This window comes from Phragmites australis, chromosome 9 (genome assembly GCF_958298935.1).
Source record: "Phragmites australis chromosome 9, lpPhrAust1.1, whole genome shotgun sequence".
Lineage (NCBI taxonomy): Eukaryota > Viridiplantae > Streptophyta > Magnoliopsida > Poales > Poaceae > Phragmites > Phragmites australis.
In genome coordinates, this window is record NC_084929.1 from 30981518 (window position 1) to 31003013 (window position 21496).

The 21496-nt window shown below is 44.4% G+C and overlaps 3 protein-coding genes across 5 annotated transcripts; 1 reads left to right on the forward strand and 2 right to left on the reverse strand.

Moving 5' to 3' along the window:
- The first annotated feature begins 5543 nt into the window (after positions 1 to 5543).
- LOC133929126 (transcription factor TGAL1-like) lies at positions 5544 to 7480 on the forward strand. Of its 2 annotated transcripts, none has more exons than XM_062375749.1 (8): positions 5544 to 5639; positions 5940 to 6014; positions 6099 to 6158; positions 6273 to 6350; positions 6442 to 6493; positions 6587 to 6858; positions 6960 to 7208; positions 7334 to 7480. In XM_062375749.1, the coding sequence occupies exons 1-8, from the start codon at positions 5574 to 5576 to the stop codon at positions 7478 to 7480; spliced, it is 999 nt and encodes a 332-aa protein (XP_062231733.1). In that variant the 5' UTR covers positions 5544 to 5573. The 2 variants fall into 2 exon arrangements, with proteins under 2 accessions (XP_062231733.1, XP_062231732.1); XM_062375748.1 differs by having other exon boundaries at positions 5574 to 5629; positions 5933 to 6014.
- Positions 7481 to 8775: 1295 nt separating this feature from the next.
- Positions 8776 to 11544, reverse strand: LOC133929125 (glutamate-1-semialdehyde 2,1-aminomutase, chloroplastic). The gene is made up of 3 exons (XM_062375747.1): positions 11280 to 11544; positions 10429 to 10602; positions 8776 to 10054 (listed from the first exon to the last, which is right to left on the reverse strand). Exons 1-3 carry the CDS (start codon positions 11463 to 11465, stop codon positions 8987 to 8989), a joined length of 1428 nt encoding a protein of 475 aa, XP_062231731.1. The 5' UTR covers positions 11466 to 11544; the 3' UTR covers positions 8776 to 8986.
- Positions 11545 to 17489: 5945 nt separating this feature from the next.
- Positions 17490 to 20841, reverse strand: LOC133929127 (cysteine-rich receptor-like protein kinase 44). 2 transcript variants are annotated; one of them, XM_062375750.1, is made up of 7 exons: positions 19962 to 20841; positions 19140 to 19280; positions 18927 to 19048; positions 18602 to 18812; positions 18283 to 18520; positions 18061 to 18211; positions 17490 to 17960 (listed from the first exon to the last, which is right to left on the reverse strand). In XM_062375750.1, exons 1-7 carry the CDS (start codon positions 20767 to 20769, stop codon positions 17619 to 17621), a joined length of 2013 nt encoding a protein of 670 aa, XP_062231734.1. In that variant the 5' UTR covers positions 20770 to 20841; the 3' UTR covers positions 17490 to 17618. The 2 variants fall into 2 exon arrangements, with proteins under 2 accessions (XP_062231734.1, XP_062231735.1); XM_062375751.1 differs by lacking the exon at positions 19140 to 19280.
- Between the last annotated feature and the right edge of the window lie 655 nt (positions 20842 to 21496).

The following is a 21496-nucleotide window of genomic DNA, read 5'->3' on the forward strand; positions in this document are numbered from 1 at the left end:
GAACTCTATTCACTCAATGCATATATGTTCTACAACTCCGGGGAAGTTCCGACCAACTCGAGTCTAACTCGCCACCAACTTCTATCTCCTTCGCCCCCTTCTCCAAGAAGAAGTATACATATCTTATACTGTTGCAGTCCGAAAATTACAAGCCACATGGGCCGCAAATATCACACCCACTCTAAGCTGATGACTCTTGGGTTGGACTTCCTCTTGCGCGGTGCTGACTCCTAGTTTGTAGGCCCGCTCTTGAACTCCTTCCAAAGCCTTGCCTCCTCCTCAGGTGAATGCGCGTCTTCAGCCTCTTTTGAAGAACCTGCGCCGCCCAAGTCAGACTCCTTGACCACTTGATACGCTCCTGGCTATTGCAACGAACCCGCTGCATCTAAAACGGCTTTCAGAGCTATCGCAGTGTTCCTAAATCCTACCAGAAGTCAGCCAGAGCACTGCGCTTCTGAATGCTTGACGTCGTGAGGCTAAACCTGCATCCATTAACAGGAGCGATTGTTTTGTGGGGGCAGAGTGAGACCGAGAAATGAAGCTTTCAATTAGGATTAATCGTTCTTGCTGCTGCTGCTGCTGTCCAACCATTCCAATCATACTTGTACCGGCAAGATTTTTTTTTTTTTTGGTGGGGGGTTGATTCAGCAATGGAGCCCAGTTCAACCAACTACTGTTCGGGACAAGGTAAAAAAAAAATTATTGTTCAGGAATTTTGGAAGTGAATGAAAAAATCTAATTTTTTTATTGATATGTGAGACTCACAAAGCCGAGGACAAAATTCAGCGAAATTTTGCGAATTTCTGTCTGTTCACATGACTACCACGGAAAAACAGTGCACATGACAGAATCAGTAATCTCCATGGATAGACCACTGTTGCGAGGTTTCTTTCAGAGAATCAAATACTCGTAGATGGGAGTGCAGAGACCTGCAGGAAATATTCCTCTGCTTCGTGACCCATGCTTTGCTCTCTTCCTTGGTCCTTCCTCCTCTGCTCTGCACTTCAGGCTTCAGCTCGACACTGTACAGTGCATTGCACACACGCTTCTGAACTCTGAACCTTGAGGTGACTGTAATTCTCACACAAACAGGACAAGAAACAGAGGAGGCGAACGCTACTAGATGCGAAAACTGGTGCTTGGCCTTGTCCTTGGCTTCGGCTACCTTTACTTTTTGTACTTTTTTTTTGAGATGCATTGTCTTCCTTTCCAGATTTTAGATGCTTTGACTGCCTGCCATCCGGTTGGCACTTAGAAATGAAGAGACTAATTAGTACTTCAAGATAGTAGTACATTGCTCTTAATTTTAAGGAAAATTTAGATATACGTCATTATAAATATTAAGATTTTGAAATATACTATTATAAATTCGGTATTTGAAAACACGACATTATAAATCTTCTAAAATTGAATCATATCATTACAAATCTCTTGAAATTTGATGCATACCCTTACAAATCCCCTGTGCCATTACTATTACAAATCAGGCAGATTTCTTAATGGTATGAATTCAATTTCAGAGATTTGTAATGGCATGTTTCTAAATATTGGATTTATAATGGTATATTTCAAAACCGTGATATTTATAATGGTATATATCTAAAAATTTTAATGGCTCCAAGGTAGACTAACCAGTTTAGATAGAATATTATGAACATGCATAGAAACTAACCGTTACAAGGTGTATCCCCCATGGAACTGCAAAAAATTCTATGCTTTTTGTGCTTGTTATGCATAACAATACATAGCAAGGATCAACATGAGTGCAATTGAACCCAGAACCTGATAATTGTTTTATATGCGGTATTCGAGAACCCATAAAAGATTTGAACTCAGAAACTAGTGCATGAGAGCCAAGAGCTATATCGTGTGCTTTTAGTGGTGATCTAGAACTCTTTTAATCCATTTCAAATTTTATCAACGCCCGCTGGTAAGGCCGGTAAACTTAAAAATATTGGCGAAATCGTGAACACTTCTTTGTCAGTGCAATGAAGTCGGGAGATCCCCTCTTCATTGGACCATATAGTTATCGTGCGAATGGCATTTTCACCACCCTAACTATTCTACTATACATATATCTCAACTCTAGAAACTCAACTCCCTAGTCATATTTATTCCTATGTTTCTTTCCTTTGCGATGAATCATTCCTAAACATTTTGTTCTAGAGAATTCCTTGGAAATTCATGCACATACATTCACAGTTCTTCTAAGTTCGCTGTTCAATTTTAAAGCATGCATTGCTAGTTTTCAACGTGCTTAATAATACTTATAGTTTAGAACTGGCCACCATTTTTGTTATATCCCTTAGAGCCTCATATGTCGTTTGTAAGCTTCCATGTAACTTTAAGACGGCTTAATATACAATCCATACAATTATTTGTTTCTTCTTATCTTGTAGTCACTTCACAAAGCACTTAATTTGTGGATCGGTTTAACAAAAAAGAAAATGCCTCCATCACAATGACATACGGTATAATGATGTGTGCGTTGTCTCTTGCGGTTCTAAATTTTTCTTATGAAATAGTTATTTCATGAGATAACCATATCTTTCTCTCATCCATATCACATAAAATCTTATGTGGCAATGCTATGAGTCGACCTATAAGATGTCTGGTGTGGACCATTGTAAATGTCCTTAGTTGAGTTTTTCCCAGTTGTGTGAGGTGTACATTCTCTATTTTTGCTTGTACATATACTTCCCTTTTGTTTTAATATTTTGCACAGTCAGAGACTCTCCTGCACTGTATAATTAAGAACTAATCCTCGACATTGCTAGGCGCTTATTATGTCATCAGGTAAAGGGAAAGATACAATTGTTTAAAGGGAAATGTGCTAATTAGTGGAAAAAGCATACACTTGTAACCGTGTACTAAAAGCAAAAGAGGCACATTGGTTCATCCGGCAAGAGAGATTAGCATACTCCAAACCTCTCCAATAGTAAGAGGCAACAATTAAACTTTTTGGTGGTATACACAGTTTAAATACTGTTATCTACTGTTGTACATATGTCTGAATGAGTATGCTTCCTACATGATTTATCATTCTTCTCCGTAGTTATCGGTACGTATACTAAAAACATACAGATGTGTATGTTATGTGTGCAGTGATAGATCCATCTATATAAAAATATATGGCAGTCACCATACCTAGTCATCGGTGACACCCGCTACCACGGCATCACAGGACAAAGCCGAAGTCAACGCAGTGGTTGTTGAGAGCGTGTTCGCTATAGATAGATTTTAGTCATATATTCGTTACTGTGTGTACGAGTCATGGTGGTGCCTATAGCATAGTACAAAATCAAATAGAACCATTGGGTAAACAAATAAAACCAAAATCGACAGCTTTTAAGAATAATACTGGGCACAATCGCACGAGCAATGTTCTAAGAGAAATCTGTTGTAGATAGGGGCCTGGAGGCCGGCCAAAGACCATCGTAGAAAGGGCAGCGGATGGAAATCAGCCTTGGTTTCCGGTTCAGATATGCAGAGAAAGGGCAGCGGATGGAAATCAACCTTGGTTTCCAGGGTGAGGGTTTGCTTCCGAAGACCAGCCAGTTCGTTGGTTCTGTGAGAAAAGGAACATACGCTTTACATAAGAATTATTTTTTAAAATATATTTATTTTTATTAATATATAAAATTAGACTGCTATTTGCAAATTTCACATAAATAGACCCCTGTCTCACAACGATAGGGTGACAAGGGAGAACTCGTCCTTTGATTATGCGATTTTTTTTTCAAAAATTAAAAATTGTGTGTCTTTTGCTCAGAGCTTCGTAACATCATATAAATAGTCATAAAATTTCTAAAAAAAATAATATTGTAGAGTATGCTCCCTTCAAGTGCTCCACAAAATTTCAACTCAAACAATGAATTTTACAATGAGAAACAAAAAAGACAAATTTTAGGGAAACAAAAATTTGTCTTCTTTTCTTCTCATAGTACAAGACATTATTTAGGTTAAAATTTTGTGAAGAACTCAAAGGTAACATCATCTACACCACTAAATATTTTCAGAATTTTTGATGAATATTTGGATTGTGTTATGAAGATTGAGAGCAAAGGATCACAATATTTTTTGTGATTTTTGCAAATGTCGCCCAACAAATGGACGATTTTTTGCAATATTCCGGTGTTAGGGCTTGTCGCCCGTTGGTTGGACGATATAGATCTATTTTTATAATAAATTTAAACAGAGACTTAAATTTGAAATATTAATAAAATAATTATTTTTCAAAGAAAAATTGATTTCCGTAACATACCGCGGTTCAACTCGATCAGACCAGACGAACCGATAGCAGGGCGGTTAAATGACCAGCCGGTTAATCTAGGAAAATGGTGAGGGGAGTCCGTGCTCTCGTGCTTGCTCCATCTGATCCTTTGCCATTGGCTGGTGCATGATAGCGTGAGTTGGGCGTGTGAAGTAGACATGGACTTTGCAAGCGTGGACACTTTCTAAGTAAGGTTGCATCTTTTGCCAACTTTTCTAGCGAGATTTCTCAAGATTCTCAGTTAACATCAGGTTCAGCAAACTTAGGTTAGGCAGCCTAATCCACATAGTCCCCTTTTGCCCCATTAATGATTATGGTAAAAGTTCAGAGGCACATGTTGCTATGCCACTATGCTATGGTATCGACATAATTGTTCGCTGAAGACACTGCAACACGCTTGTTGTGGAGGGAAAAGAAGTTTTGCCACTGTCTAGACATTTTTGTGATAGAGTGCATTCATGGTGGTTACTGAATGCACATTGGCTGTAGTGTGGTATGGCAAGCGCATAGATACCATACTCGTTATTTTGAAGGGGGGGGGGGGGGGGGTATATGTGCTACAATGTACATATGTACAGATATTTCAGAAGTTACTACTCTTTTCAGCTGCATATATGCTAAGAGCATCCAACCCTCTCGGGTTTCTGGCATCGAGAAGTCTGCAGGAGCGGGGAAGACTTTGCCAACCTGACCACAAGTATGCTGCTAAATTCTCAATTTGCCCATGCAATCTAGTCTGAACTTTTTTACTGGCCAAATAGCTTCAATTGTGACAGTGTGCATTTGTAGTTTTAAGGAAATTTTAGGATGCTTTGATTCGATCTACTTGATACATGCATAGTCTCGTTTACCTTTTTTTTTGGCCTATGATGGTTGTCGAGGGGTATCATATCTTTCCATGCTACAGCATTTTGGATTATTATTTAGCTTTTTTTTTTTTTTTTTTTGCTGAAGCCTGAATGTGCAGCTTGGTTGGCGTTCTGTTCTCTCCAGAATCCTTGTTCAATCCAGCCAACTGATCCTCTTCAGTTTGGTAGTTAGAGTAAGGTATGCCTGATATACTCTGATCGTGCCTGGTGAGGTGGGGTGACTGATCCAGTATCTGTTTTCCGGTTTTGAAAATATGATCAAATGGCTTCCTTAAGCTTTCATATGGTTAAATTTCATAGATTTGTCTTCCTTTCAGTCTATTCTTTGAACTGTTGGAAGTGCTGCAACCTGCAGCGGCTGAAGTTGGACTTCAGTCAGAAGTACAGCTAAGGAGAGCACAAGACACACTGAGAACTGGGAAGAGTCTAACATGGCTTATGCAAGCCCTGGGACTGATACATCAACAGACCTAGATATCGACGAGAAGATTCAAATGGTACTCACCATTTTCAATTAAAATGTTTCTTACAGTTATGTAGATTGTCTGTACCTTGCTAATATGGATGCTTAATTTTTCTTATGAGGCATACCATAAGTTCAACATGAGAAGAACTTAAAAGTTTCTTATTTTATGATAATAATGTTTTTTGAAATTTTAATGCATCATTATTAAAAATGGCACTTGATGGTTGTTTCTCTGTTTTGATGTTCTTTTCGCGTCAACAGTAACAAGCAGTTTGCATTCAAGTGATGTTATTTGTATTCTTGATATATACTGAGCTTGTCCACTTATCAGTTTGAACTAGGACGTCTTGCTTCTCTTTCAGCTTCTGATTCTGGTGACAAATCAAAGGACAAGCTAGGTCAAAAGGTATTTAATTTCTACACCTTCACTGCATGGATCATCTGATGATTCTGTTGTTATAGACTTCTCTTTTTACTGAGTTCATGGTAGGCACTCCGTCGTCTGGCCCAAAACCGTGAAGCTGCTAGGAAAAGCCGTCTAAGAAAGAAGGTATTTTTATGTACCTAGTGGTGGATCTCATTAGTATTTCCCTTGTGCATCTGTTCCTTCACACATGCTTGCAAGGACTGCTCTGAAACTAAATAAGACCCATTTCTCCCTCAGGCATATGTCGAACAACTTGAGAATAGCAGGCTGAAACTTACTCAGTTGGAGCAGGAGCTTCAGCGTGCTCGTCAACAGGTATGTTCATCTTGTTTTGATTTTTGGATTCGGCAAAATTTGCAACTCTTGTTGAACATTCTGATTCTTTGACATTTTCCTACGTATTCAGGGCATTTTTATTGCTACTCTGGGAGACCAGCCTCATTCACCTGGTGGAAGCGGTAATTTACTAGTTTTTGTCTCAAATATAGGACACAATGTACAGTACCTTAAAGAAATTCTTGTTTGAGTTAAGCTGTTACTCCTATTTGTAGGAGCATTGCCATTTGACATGGAGTATGCTCGGTGGCTAGAGGAGCACAACAAGCTGATAAATGAATTGAGGGCTGCAGTCAATGCACATGCCGGTGATGATGATCTTCGGCTCACCGTTGATACCATCATGGCACACTACTGCGAAGCTTTCAGGCTTAAGGGTGTAGCAGCCAGGGCAGATGCTTTTCATGTGCTGTCAGGAATGTGGAAGACCCCCGTCGAGAGGTGTTTTCTGTGGTTAGGTGGATTTCGATCGTCGGAGCTTCTAAAGGTTTCCGATCTCTCTCGCTTGTTCTTTTTGTATTGATTTACTTCTATCAAAGCTTAAAGACTTTCAGGTTTCTTTCTTACACTGATGCTTATTTACCACAGCTACTTGCAAGTCATCTAGAACCCCTTACTGAGCAGCAGCTTGCCAGTATATGCAACCTGCAACAGTCCTCCCAACAAGCTGAAGAAGATCTTTCACAGGGAGTGAAAGCGCTACAACAGTCGGTCACAGAAACTCTTGCATCCGGACCCCTGTGTGCTGCAGGTTCTTCTAGCAAAGTTGCAGATTGCACGGGCCAGATGGAAGTGGCAATGGGAAAGCTTGGCACTCTAGAGAACTTCCTACGCGAGGTACCTTCTGCAAACCATGGAGCCTGTTGCTTATTGACACGTTGTTTCTTGTTGCTTAATGCGTGATATATTTGCAGCAGCATCTCCTCTTTTTTTGAACAATTTAACAATCCCCTCTTTTGCAGGCTGACAATTTGCGACTCCAGACTCTTCAACAAATGCAGTGCATACTCACCACCCGCCAGTCTGCACGAGCGCTGCTTGCAATCAGTGACTATTTCTCCCGACTACGCGCTTTGAGTTCTCTCTGGATCGCCCGTCCACGGGAATGAATTGAGTTGACTCATCAATTGGTTGTTACTGGGAAAAAAAAGACTTGGTACTATGATATTCTACATCTTTAATATTTTTTTGTTTTTGCACAGGACTTGTCGTTCCTTGCCTCTCGTGTACCAACAATGTAAAATGTAAACCTATATAAGACCATGCGTTGGTTCGGTCAGCATGTATGATAGGTGACATTTCATTGCAATTTATTCTTATCTGCCACTTTTTAAAAGTTAACAGATAAAATGGTGGCGTCTTGATGTGCATGGTTGCCGATCTTGCTACGGTGATATGCTGGAAACTGAATGTTGGCCTAGAAATCACAGTGGAGGAAAGCTGAAAAAAACTCAGCAGCTCACCCTCTGGTACAGTTATCAGTTTGCTCTGTTGGCTGGTCTAGGTCTACCTGAGATGTTTACAGTTTACTACTGCATGGATCATCGCCTCATCGGCCGGGGCTCGGTTCTTCCGCTTGTATTTGAGCGTGGGTTCTGTCAACTGTGATCCGACGACCATCAACGTCAAGCATGCCCTCCCTGTTGCTGAGCGCAGGAAGAGCAAAGCATGCGTGCTCCTACGGCTCCGACTCTGACGACGGCAATCATGGCGGCTTTTGCCGCAACGCGCCGCGCCGCGAAGGAGCGGGCGCGCCTTCTTCCCCGATCCGCGGGCTAGCCGCGTGCGTAAACCACAGGGGTGGGAGACGGGGAGAATGGAGCCGTGAGCCGCGGACGGCATGCGCCGCACCGCGCGGGCACGGTGCTGGGCTCGCAACGCAGGCCGTGTTCACCCGGCGGCACGGGAGCTAGGCCGCCGTGTTAGAAACCCACTGGTGAAGAGCTAGAAGACGGGGTCTAGAGGAGGAAGGGAAGGAATCAGAGGAGGAAGGGAAGGAATCAGAGGAGGAAGAGAACGGAGGAAGAAGGAGCCGTATCCGGGTCTATCTTTTGGATGATGCCGTGTGATGGTGTAGTCTCCCCTTTGTACCCGTTGGCTTCTCCAGGGGGTCCAGTACCTGACATACCGGTTGTGCAAATCCGCCGGGGGAATGGGAGGGCCCTCAGCCTCTCACGTTGCCGTTACTGCTGATGGAAACAGGCTAAGTAATGGTATGGTGGATCTGAGCCGCGTGGGCTGAGACGGGACTGGAAATTCCAACTCCTGCCGAAACTCAAGCAGCCCAGGAATGGTGCAAGTGTGATTCGATGTCGATCAGCACTGTGTAAATGTGTTTGCCGGTTTCTTTATTGCAGATATCCATCAAACATAAAAGAGGAGCAAGAGGGTTGAGACAATGGTATATCTGAACATCAGTATAACATCCAGTAATCGTCGACCAGAACTTTATTACCACTGCAAAAACACGACACGCTAATTCAAGAAAGAAGAGGAGCTACAGAGTACAGACGGTGGACTGCTGTCTGCTGCTGCACAATTCAAGACTTCAGTGGCATACAACTAAGCGTACAACACAAGGAAATAGCAAATACTTCAAAATCTCGTAGCTGACCCTATATCCGTTTAAGAACTTTCTCAGCGGCCACGATGGTCTTCTCGATATCCTGAGGTGTGTGAGCCAAGCTGGTGAAACCCGCCTCGAACTGGGAGGGTGCCAGGTACACGCCCTCTTCTAGCATACCCCGGTAGAACCTCCCAAACTTCTCGGTGTCACTCTTTTTGGCATCCCCAAAGTTATGAACTGGTCCACCTGTGAAGAAGAAACCAAACATCCCTCTGATGTGTCCTCCGCACATCTCATGCCCTGTTTTCGCACCCACATCCAGTACCCCGCGAACAAGATCACCAGTGATCTTGTCCAAGTATTCATAGGTGCCGGGCTCTGTCAAACGCTTGAGCGTGTGAATTCCAGCAGTCATGGCTAGAGGGTTTCCACTGAGAGTTCCTGCCTGGTACATTGGCCCTGCAGGAGCCACCATCTCCATGATGTCCCTCCTTCCACCATAAGCACCAACTGGGAGACCACCACCGATAATCTTCCCCAAGGTTGTCACATCAGGGGTGATCCCGAAGTACTCTTGAGCCCCACCATAAGCCAAACGGAAACCAGTCATCACTTCATCAAAGACCAGGAGTGTACCATCTTGTTTGGTCAAGTCACGGAGGGCATTGAGGAAACCAGGCTGTGGAGGAATGAAGCCAGCATTGCCAACAACTGGCTCAAGGAAGACTGCAGCAATCTCCCCTTTGTTGTCCTCAAACACTTTTTTTACTGCCTCGACATCATTATACGGTGCGGTTAGAGTCTCGTAAGTGGCTCCCTTGGGGACTCCAGGGGAGTCTGGGAGGCCAAGGGTGGCAACACCACTGCCAGCTTTGACAAGGAACGAATCGGCATGGCCGTGGTAGCAGCCTTCGAACTTGAGAATCTTTTCCCGCCCAGTGAATGCACGCACAAGCCGGAGTGCTCCCATGCAGGCTTCTGTCCCTGAATTGACAAAGCGGACCATTTCGATACTTGGCACAGCAGAGATGACCATCTCAGCCAACACATTTTCCAACACACATGGCGCACCGAAGCTAGTTCCTTTCTTCAGAGTTTCAATCAATGCAGCATTTACCTGAATTCAACAAGAAGATATTGATTCAGCATTCTCGACTCTCAAGAATAATGGCTCACAATTCACACTTTTAATTGACATATATTTGAATGAGATGCATGAAGTACAATAATCACAGATTTCACCCATTTGAACAATCTGACCATGAAAATGTTTCAACACAAGCGGTCTCTCTCTTTTGAAAGAAAAAAGATAGCAATTTGTCGAAATAATCTTATTAAGTAATATAAATATTGAAACAAGCCTTCAATCATCAAATTATTCATTCTGATATAGAGAACACTCGGACCATCCATTGATCAATTGCAAAATAATACGTTGGAATATTCGATCTCATTCACATAAAGAAAAACACATATAAAACAATGGCGTACCTTATCATCCGCATGACCGATGATTGCAGGACCCCAGGAACCAACATAATCGATATATTCATTTCCATCTACATCCCACATACGAGAACCCTTTACAGAATCAAAAACAATAGGCTGCCCACCAACAGATTTGAAGGCACGGACTGGCGAATTAACACCTCCAGGCATCAACTCCTGAGAAACAGTGAAACACCAATTAATAAAACATTCAAAACCAAGAAAAAAAATTGACAACTAAAACTGACTGGGATCTCAAATGGTAAAAGATCCTAAAACTGGTCTTGTGATAATTTTATATCCAATCAGAATCAGGGTTGCACTCACATCTGTCGGTGTAGTTTACCAACTACAGATCCAAGATCTAAAGCACGACTCACAAAGAAATGGCTTATAACTGCATAAAACTATAGTATCTTGACAGCTTTGACACATTAAATGTAATGCGTGCTGTACCTAGGCATTTCTATCTCAGTACAATTGCTTATAGCTATCATTCCATCGGTATGGCTGTCTTATGTGGCAATTTGGTTCAAGAACGTAGTTGACGTTGACCTAACTAAAAGCTCACATTTTCGGCCCCATCCAGACCTCTCCCAGTCCCCCGGTTTCAAAGTTCCAACCCATCTTTGACAATCCACCTCTAATCGCGTTCCCAACAACGCATTCCATTGGCAGAAAGGAAATGAAAACACACCAATCGGCCACAATTTCCACAAGGGAACAATTCTCCAGCTCGCCCCCGCCGCACGTCTCTTCTTCAGAATTCGCACCAAAAACTACCCCGAACGAAAGGGGACCCTCGCGCACGGCATTAAGGACCTTCAGAGCGGAGGAAGAAGAGGGCATGTCACCTTGGCGGCGTTGAAGATCTCCTCGGACTTCTGCACCGTGTACGCCTTCCCGCCCCTCTCGACGGAGACCGTGGCCCGCACCACGGACCGGGCGCGGCGCCCGGCCAAGGAACTCCTCGGCGCGGCCGGCCTGGCCGAGATCCCAGACGCCACGGCGGCGGCTGCTGCTGCTGCTGCTCCGGCCATGCTTGTGCTGGGCTCTCTCCTCTCCTCTCTCGCGAGCTCGGAGGCGTGGGGGTGGAGCAGATGAGGGGGGGGGGGGGATAAGGAAATTTCGTAGGGGTTCGGTGCGATTGGGTCTTAAAAGCTCGCCCGGGCCCACCAAAGCACGACCTCGTCTCTGTTTTTTTCTTCTGCTTTTTTTCCCTCTCGAAAGAAAATGGTTCGTGTTTATGTTTGGCCTGGGCCGAAACTTTTGTCCCGCATCGCTTGGCGAGGGCGGAGCGGTGCGCTTAGCCCACTCTCAATGCTTTATTTTTTATGATATCTCAAAAAGAGATAGAGGTTAAAAAATAAATTTTCAATACACATATATATTGTTTATTTGTTAAGATCTTGAAGTAATTTATTGGCTCATAATCCTTAGAATTGTTTAAAGAGCTAGCTTCTTCCATAAGAAATAAGCTTCATTTCTCTTCTCTTTGAATAACTTGCCAGGACGCTAATAGTGTAGCTCGTCTCGTTACAATATTTTATCACGGTAACATTTGATTGAAAATTAGTCTTTTAGCTTTTTTTTAATGAGGTTAGTGTCATTTAGTTATAAAACACATAAAATTAGAAGAAGAGATAAAAAATTATGTTTGTGGAAGAGAAAATTATTTATGCTTTAAACTTGTATTCAAAACGTATATATGTATTAGATCGTGTCTTATACATTTTGATCAACTGCTAAAATCATGTATCAGGTGTAGGCAATCCAACCAAAATCAACATAGGTTTGTCTTACTTGCATGTTGTGCCTTACCTACTGCCTGCTTGATGCAACGACCGTGAACTACATTCTGCTTCTTAATCTATTATCTTAGTAAGAATTTTGAAACTTTATTTTATTTTTTATTATGAATTTAGCTATTGATTAATTATATTTTACATGAACTCTTTATTTATGTATTTGATTTTTATAATAATTTGATTTTTTTTTTCTAAGACTATATTTGATATGGATCCTATTTTTTTCTATTCTAACCCTAATTTTAATTATTATTATTATTTATTTGGACTCTTTATTTAGATATTTTGCTTCCCAAATTCTTTATTTGCAAATGAAGTTTGAGTTTTAGTCATTTTAGTCTAATTTGATCATGTTTGAATTAATCAGTTGTACTATAAAAAAAAATGCAACCGACCGAGTGGTCGCCCGCCACATAAAAGGGCCTCGGGCTGACCCGTCCATCGCCCCGAGCCCAGATCGGCCACACCCCAAACCCTAACCGTATCCCCCCACCGCCGTCCTTTGCACCGGCCACCGCTGTCCTCGGCCCTCCATGCTTGTCGCCGGTGCCGATCGCGCTGTCTGCGTGTATGCTGTACTGCTTCCCGTCACCATGACGTCATCGCCGTTGTCTATGCCGTCGTCATCGCGTTGTGCTTTGCCCAACCAGTCGTGCAACAGGCCGCCACCGTTCTTGCCGCGGCTTGGCTCCGCCGCGCTGCCTCCTATTGCGTCAGCCGACCACCACTGCTCTGCCAACCGCCGATCACAACCCCACCTGCGCCGTTTCGTACCACCGCTCGGTCGCCCTGCTGCATCGTCACCGACCCGGCGCCATTCCTGTCGCGCCTGGCCGCCTTCCCCCTCCCCCCGCGCTGCCGTCACTGCCACTCGACGCCATTCGAACCGCGCCGCCAGTGCCGAGCCGTGCTGCCGAGTAGGAGGAGTAGAACAAAAAAAGAGAAAGAAGAAAAGAAAGAAAGAAAGAAAAAGAGAAAGAAGAAAAAGGAGGGAGATGGGGATTTTCTGGGGATTTCGTTAGATCTGTCGTCAGGTCATGATTCACACAGCGAGGGTAATGTCTTTGTAATCCCTAGATGCTTATCGATAGCTTGGCGAAAATTTTTGTCATTGGACGCGAGAGTGGAAGCTTGACCATCTAGCCACGAGAGTAAATTCGAAGGCTAGCAATAAGTGGAGCCAGTTCCGGCTTTGTGTTTAAAGCAATGGTCCTAGGTCTCGTCGATATTGTTCTAGTGGCGTGATCTTGTTCGATTTGGAGAAACGATTTGGGAGAAACATTCAAAGCATTGTGCTATCTAGTAGGTTTTCCTCGACGCAGTAACTCAATTATCCGTTTTCGACCTACTTAGAGTAAGATGTTGCCTAAGTCGTAAACGCAAAGTTGTAGGAAATTCCCTAAAGATGCTTTAGTTGTAATCCCTTGCTATCGTTGGTTAAGCGGAACGAGTGTTACGGCTCGGTCAGCAAGCAACCCTGTGTGTTAGTTGAATTCCCGAGAAAAAGGTAGAATAAGGATTTTGGGGTTCGGCTAGAGAGAGAAGTTCCGACATCCAACATTTAGTCACATGGTCGTTTGGGACAACTTCTGAGTACGATCTTGTTCCTAAGATTTTGGAAGCGTCGGTGCTAGCAGTGTGAGACTGACTTCTCACCACGGTTAAGGCAAGTGCATGACGAACCCCATAATTAGCTTGATTTGCTTGACAAATGTTTTGCTGATCCCTTTCAATTGTGTTTATTCAATTTTTGAATTTTCCTTTATTCATATGATTCAAGTTCAAGAATGAGTTCATGTCAGTATTCCAGTTTCAAGTTGTTCCAATTTCAATTTGTTCCAGTTTATCTATCATTCATGGTACGGTGTTACCAGACAATTTGATTCTTATATTCATGATCCTATGAGTGAGTGCTTCTCCGCTTGCTCGTCTTTATGGATAAATGCAAAGGAAATTCAGGATGGTCCATCTCAACGGAAACTATTGTCTTCTTGCTGTTTTCAAGAAAAAGGAAAAACTCAGTGTTTCCCGTTGTTCTTTGACGTTCTTGATGTGTCCGTTCTTCCGGTTTCATAACTGTACTTGCTGAGTGTTTTTACTCACACTTGTGTTTCATTTGGTTTTTAGGTACCTCTACTTGTGACACGTTTTGAAGGGGAAATAGCATCACGTAGTGGCAAGTAATCACACTTAAATCACTATATAGTTGTATTCATAACCTTTTAGCGTCGTAATTGGTTATCTTGGTCAATTTGCCGCTCGTGGTTTCTTTTGGTGTAATGTAACGAGCCCATGAGATGTTTCAGGTACTAGTTTTAGACCGTTATGTTTACTTTCCATTTATATATACTCTGCATGTGATGAATTTGTTTTGCTTGTCCTGGAAAGCAGTATATACAGGGGAAACTCTACCAAAATTTCTTATAATTTTCGGACTTGTTAGGTTTTTGTTGAGAGTAAGTAGCGATCCGAGTTTTGTTGAAAGCCGAGGTGTTACATCAGTTGATTAATATGAGGGCTATTTGTTTTAGCCGAGAATGCCCTAATCAGGCTCGCCAGTAGCCGGATCAATCTCGCCAAAGTCTGGCGTGCAAACCTGCATGGAGGCTATCCAGATTTATGGAGTACCGATTAAAGCCGACCGGTGAGTCAAGGTTTATCCTCGCGCTTGTCACCCTTGTCTAGTCACGTTGTCCTGCTTCGAGCCACCGTCCTCATGCCTGTGCATCGCCTACTGCCTGTGGCAAAGCTTCTTTCGGATTCGTAGGGCATTGCCAAGCCATCGATATGGGCGTTGGACTTGTACGTGAACATCAAGTGTTTAGTTGTATTTTGGCTCACCAAGTTAGCCATCCAACATAGTCTCCTTACACCGGCCATGTTATGGCATTATAATTGTATATTAATACAATCTATAGTTACTTTCAATCTATATCTCTAGTTATAGAGTTAGTTAAAGTTGCATAACGTCCAACTATATATCTAACCATATATATTAAGTCTATTATCTAGTAATTGTAATTGCACTTTTAATTATAAGTTTTGGAATTTTATAACAAAACTGCCACATACTAAGTCTAGCCAGACAATTGCGCTGGCTTTTGGTGGAACATAGAACAATGTACTATATTAAATACAAATACAAATTATCTACAATGAAAATATCAAGATCAACAAAATATGTAGGTATTTCTCCATTTTCTATGATTGATGTGGTAATTTCAATCCAATTGAGCAAGCATGGCATATTCTTTTAACTCCTAATAGAGGCAACTTGATCAAGCATCATAGAATTTGTTTGACACAACTTCTTAGTAGATTGATTGTGACAAATTAATTATATAGCATATACATCCAATTAGTTATGTGATGCTTAAAATAGTAAAATGTACACTTATCTCAATGATAAGATTGATGATCAAAGTTTTTGTATGAAAACATAAATATATGGCATTTGATCTTCTTGCTGCATGAATGTTTAAAAAAAGAGGCGTTTGCTTGAGCCTTCTTGAGGATGACACCCGTATACTTGACATGGAACCACGTCGTTGTCTCGTTCCTGACCATGTGATGCATTTGCAACAGAGGGCCATACGGTAATTGACAAAAGTAAGAATGATGAAAGATCATAATATTGTCCTCTATCACTAAGGTTAAGAGTGATATGACATAGGTATTCAACTATTAGCCATATGTCTCTAAGAATGAGACACAATTTGGCAACAATGTCTTCTTGCCTGTTTCAAGCTTGCTAGCACCTAGCAGACAGGCAAAGAGCCTAATTCGTTCGTCATTCTTACTTAAGAATCATTGTTTGGTTGTACTAAGAAATTTGATTGCTCCTTCCCTTGAGGAACATATTAATAAAAGTAATTATTGGAATAAACCTCAGGAAATGAATTATAATGTTTTCAAAAAAAAAATTGATCATCAATCTGACCCCGTCTTCACCTCATCTCCTCCCTATTCGCCTGTGGATGAGGGGGAGAGAGGAAGACAATGGCAGTCAACCATCGACGCGCCTCATCTCGAGATCCAGTTTGAGATCGAGAGAGAGAGAGAGAGGGAGAGAGAGGGGGGATCGATCAGATCGATCGAAGAGATAAGGTGAAGAGAGGAGGCCGAGCTGAGAGAAGGGAGAGAGATAAGGTGGAGAGAGGATCGAGGCTGAGCCGCTCGCAGACGCAAGGCCGAGTGAGCCAAAACCGGATTCAATGAAAATTTCAGATCTGGATTCCTTATTATTGTCGGTTCAAGTTAAAAACTGACAATGATACTACCATTACCGGTTTTTAATACGATCCAGCGGTGATAAGTTATTTTTACTGCCGGCTGGTTTTTAGAACTGGCAGTGATACCCATTTTTTTTGAACCGACAGTGATAATGTTATCACTACCGGTTTTTAGCGATCTGATAGTGATGGACCGCCATATCAAACCTATAGTAGTGAAGCCATGCTCCATCGATCGGAGCTCCCATCCGCACCATGGAAAGCGCTGCTCCATGGAGCTCCAAATCCTTTGAGATGACCATTGCTCGACTCTAAGTTGAGGATGACGTGACCACAGGCTATGATGATGATGGAGACCCACGGCAACGAAAAGCAAGGCTCCAAGCCCCTAGAATCCTCCCCTCATCTCGGAGGGCTGCAAGGGTTTGGACGACGAGGCGCGGCCAAACTGAGATTGGAAACTGGCGGATCGCTCATCTACTTAGCGCATCGCTCGTCGGGTGTGGCGTATGCATCCAGCCTTGTTCTTGCAGCTGTCCGATTCAACATCCAACAGAGTGGCTCGGGATGGAGGTGGATAGCAGCCAACGACTAAATAAGCGACGTCTTTCTTTCTAGTTCCTCCTCTATGGTCGATGCTAGATTTTTCTTTTTCTTTTTGAAGGAGACGCTAAATTATTGCAGGTGGAACTCTTCGAACTTCTGTTTTCTTTTCGAGAGGAGATGTTAGACTATTGGAGATGGAACTTTTGTGTATATATAGGTTTTTGTATACGTTTTACATCTGGACTCTTTTGTTCGGTTGTCTTCTAAAATCAGTTTATACCATGATGGATCTTAATCATTATAATTAGGACCCACTAAAATCTATGGAGTAACTCATATTTGATATGAACTCTTTAGTTAAACCTAGATCATTAGATGTTTATAACAATGAGTGGTTTTGATCTGTTCTTTTTTTTTCGTTTAACGTGGTAATTTTGTAGTCTTAAAGAATAAACGGTGATTCTTTTTCACTCAAATATTAAGTAATAGATAGATAGATTTAAATGCAAATAGTACTCGCCCAGTTCAAAATTGAACAGAAAGCATCATTGCTCGTTGATTGATCGACAACGTCCATGCAGATTGCTGTTTTGCTGACCCATATGCATCAACGCGGCTCCAAGTCCGAGACGGAGACATCGTTGATCGACGCCTCTGGAGCTGCCACCCTCAGGCCCTCGCCATCCGCTCCCCTCCCGCGCGCGTCCACGGCCGCAGTGAGCGGACGGCAGGGAAGCACGAAGGCCGGAGCGGTGGGCGCCGGCAGCGTGATGGAGCGGCTGTTGAGAATGACGACGACCGACGCCATCCCGGGCCGGAGGTGCTGGTCCTCCTGGACGCAGAGCAGCCCCACGTGGACGCACCTCAGAATCTCCTGCGGCCGCCGCCCGTCGGCGGGGCATCCCTCGAGCAGCTGCTGCACGCTCCCGCGGCTCCAGTGCCTCCAAACCTGCCCGTTTTAAAAGATGCGATGCAAGAATTAATTCTCTCTCAATTGCGATGCGTACGTGTTGCTAGTCAGAGGGATTCGTTCGAAGGTTACAACTTACAAAGGTAAGCAGATCTTCAGAAGATCCTGAAGCATGCGTATAAATGTTGCGCCGGCCGGTGACGATCTCGAGGACAAGGACGCCGTAGCTAAAAACATCCGATTTGGCCGAGAAGATGCCGTGCAGAGCGTACTCCGGCGCCATGTATCCGCTGCATTTCGAATACACGGCATGTCAGGTAAACGCAAACGGAGGGTACCCGGAGGCCAGCGGCGAACTCACTATGTTCCGGCGATACGGCTTGTGTTACCCACGCTCGAGTCCATGTTAAACAGCTTCGCCAAGCCGAAGTCCGAGATCTTGGGGTTCATGTCTGCGTCCAGCAAGATGTTGCTCGCCTTGAGATCGCGGTGGATGATCGTCAGCCTCGAGTCCTCGTGAAGGTAGAGGAGCCCTCGACCGATCCCCTCTATGATCTTGTGCCTCTGCCCCCAGCTCAGCTCCTGTTGCCGTGCAGGATCTGCGTGCAAACAAAATGGCCAAGTGAGGAGTGATCTGAAAGGAAATGACAGTATGGTCATGGTCATCTGAATGAAATTACCGAAGAGGATCTTGTCGAGGCTGTTGTTGCGGAGGAACTCGTAGACGAGGAGCTTCTCGTGTTCTTCGATGCAGCAGCCGAGCAGGCGCACCAAGTTCTTGTGCTGGAGCTTTGCGAGCAGGACGACCTCGTTCTTCATCTCCACTTGTCCTTGCTGCGAAGTTGCTGACAATCTCTTCACTGCAATGTCCTGCCCGTTTTGTAGGGTACCCTGAAGAACATTTAGATCAGACCATCAATCCGTACTTATGCGAAATATTGTGGTCAGGTATTTAAACCAGGTTAGTCAGATTAATTTCCAGGTTCCAGTCTTAAGCCTAGTTACTTTGTAAACTGGCCCAAACCCGCCTTCGCCGAGCTTGTTTTCTTCTGAAAAGTTGTCAGTGGCTGCTCGTAGGGTGCTCAAATCATACAGCAGAGACTCTGAACTTCTCATTTCTTCTTCATCTACAACATATACAACAGTCAGCCCTGAATTTTGAACTACAATTTCCTAACAGTTCTTCACCAGATAAATTAGGCTTGTTTCTGAACTTACCGGCCCTTGCAATTTGGACATGCTTGTGTGGCTTTCTGTTCCTCTTGCAGAGATAGAGTACAGCAACTAGCAACAAAAGCAACAGCGCGACAGAAACAGGAATTGACACGAGCAGAGCTGTCCTGACTCTGTGATTACTTCCTGCACAGACGGCGTCGTCGAAAATTAAGAACAGAAGCTATTTCAGCCTTTTACTAAGATCAGTCATTGTCCCAACACTTTTTGTTTTTTAGAAATCCGAACACTGAAATTCAACGGTACTACTGAAAAATCACGTTTTTTACTCGCCTTTCTGTGAAAGACATATCTCTTCTGGAAAAGAAGTCGACGATGGCGCCAATACGTTGACATTTTTATCCAGTCAAGACGCAAGGTTGAGACGAAAAGTTCAAAAGAAGAAACGAAGAACCCGTTCAAAAAAGAAGAAACGACGAAAATTCAGAACATAAGCTATTCAGCTTTTTGCTACGATCAGGCATCGTCCTAACTCTGAAATTGAACTGTAATAATAAAAAAACATCACGTTTTTTTAACAGACTTTCTAAAGAACATCACGACTCTGTGGAAGGCACATCTCATGTAGTCATGTTTGCAAAAAGGATGGAGACAGTTCCGGCGCCATTTTTGCCCAGTCAAGACGCAAGGTTGAAACGAAAAGTTCAAAAGAAGAGAGGAAGAAACGGTGTGCATGGCACCGGCGCTGGATACGTACGTCAACGCAGTGACATTAGCATAATGCACAGCCACAACCCACAACAAGTGTCAACTAGAAAACGTGTTACGAAAGGGACAGGAGTACAGGACAGGAGACCGGAGACTCACCGTTGCTTCCTGCGCCGGAGTGGTCGCTACCGTTGACTGGTCCGCCTCCCGGGGCTGGCACCGGTGACATCGCCGCCTCGGCGGCCTGGACGTTGTAGAACGGGTACAGCTCGAACCGGATGGAGCAGCTCCCGCAGACGATGCGGGCACCCTGCTTCCTGTCGCAGCAGGTCGGTATGAATGCGACGGCCCCGGAGAGGCAGAGGTTGCAGTCGTCCGCGGCGAGGTCCCGCGTGCACTGCGCCATGCCGTATATGTTCAGGAAGGGCGTTAGTGTGGTCGAGCCGGCCGCGAACATCCGCGGGGACCCGTACGCCGCCTTTCCGGTGAGGTTGCTCATCAGCGCGCCGAGCCTCGACGTGAACTCCGGCTGCGTCGCGTTCTGCGTGTTCAACAAGCAGACCACCACCGACGTGTCGACGACGCCGAAGAAGCTCTCGTTGGAGTGCCGCAGCAGGCAGGCGTCGTAGATGAGCATGGCGCTCTTCTGGCCGGGGCACTTGCTGGCCATGTCCTGCGCCGAACCATCGAGGCATGTGAGGCAGCTCGTGGCGTTGACGTCGGCACGGCACTGCGCGAAGCCGTACGCCTGGTCGGGTGCGGCGCCCGTGGTGCTCTTGGCAAACCCGGAGGACGCGGCCGCGGCGCTGGGGAGGGAGGAGAGGAGCGCGTCGAGGTTGGCCTGGAACGCGCTGCCGCGCGTGTAGTTCGTGTTGTTCGGGCAGTAGGTGTAGACTGGATCGCCGGCGTTGGTCGGTGCGGTGAGGAGGGACGAGCAGAGGAGGAGGAGGGGGAGAAGACTCGACATGGCTCCCGAGGATGGCGGCTGCTGAACCGCGGTGCTGATTCTGTTTCTGTGCTGTTTTGAGGGAGAAAAGGCAGAGGGTTGTTTCTGTGCTGGTTTAATCTAGACGATCTTGTTATATGTCGGTAACAACGAATGGTTTAGACATTTTTTATTAACATGATAAATTTATGACTTTAAGACCAAAAATGATGTCTCTTTTTAACATTTAAATAATAATATAATAGATCATCCACTGAAATGTAACTATATTACTTAAAAATCACGTTTTTAATTGTATTTACTACTGTGCACTCAACTGAAATCGCACAAGTCTTCACTCGACCATGTGAACACTCGCACTACTGCCGGGTTAGGGTTGCTAGGTTAAGGGAGGGGTTTTTTGGTGGGCTCTAATGGCTCGCGGGCATAGAAATGGGTTTGAGGGAGGGTGACCGGCTAGGCAGAGGAGGCAAGCGTGGGGGCAGCACGGTGAGGCGGCGGGGACGCCGTCAGCCGCATACGAACGACGGACGCCCGGTAGGCTAGGACGGGGCGGGGGCGTCTCAACCGATAGGTTAGCGTGTGAGGGCGGTGGAGGCGGACCCAGTGACGAGGACGCTGTCGGAGATGACCGGAGGAGGGCGGGAGATGAGAGCGAGCAGCGAGAGAGAACGCGATTGAATCGGTTCGATCGGGAGGTTGTAGAAGAGTCGATGACCGGAAATTCAATCGACTGAATTGTAGTGGG

What these genes read in the sequence shown, in the direction of transcription:
- LOC133929126 (XM_062375749.1), top strand. Translation starts at nt 5,574, where the DNA reads ATGGCTTATGCAAGCCCTGGGACTGATACATCAACAGACCTAGATATC. An exon ending in TTCAGCGTGCTCGTCAACAG is followed by an intron (nt 6,351 to 6,441) that starts GTATGTTCATCT and finishes CTACGTATTCAG; the next exon opens with GGCATTTTTATTGCTACTCT. An exon ending in TAGAGAACTTCCTACGCGAG is followed by an intron (nt 7,209 to 7,333) that starts GTACCTTCTGCA and finishes CCTCTTTTGCAG; the next exon opens with GCTGACAATTTGCGACTCCA.
- LOC133929125 (XM_062375747.1), bottom strand. Translation starts at nt 11,465, where the DNA reads ATGGCCGGAGCAGCAGCAGCAGCAGCCGCCGCCGTGGCGTCTGGGATC. An exon ending in AGATCTTCAACGCCGCCAAG is followed by an intron (nt 10,603 to 11,279) that starts GTGACATGCCCT and finishes ACTGTTTCTCAG; the next exon opens with GAGTTGATGCCTGGAGGTGT. An exon ending in TCGGTCATGCGGATGATAAG is followed by an intron (nt 10,055 to 10,428) that starts GTACGCCATTGT and finishes TGTTGAATTCAG; the next exon opens with GTAAATGCTGCATTGATTGA.
- LOC133929127 (XM_062375750.1), bottom strand. Translation starts at nt 20,769, where the DNA reads ATGTCGAGTCTTCTCCCCCTCCTCCTCCTCTGCTCGTCCCTCCTCACC. An exon ending in TGTCCAAATTGCAAGGGCCG is followed by an intron (nt 19,049 to 19,139) that starts GTAAGTTCAGAA and finishes TATATGTTGTAG; the next exon opens with ATGAAGAAGAAATGAGAAGT. An exon ending in CCTCGACAAGATCCTCTTCG is followed by an intron (nt 18,521 to 18,601) that starts GTAATTTCATTC and finishes GTTTGCACGCAG; the next exon opens with ATCCTGCACGGCAACAGGAG.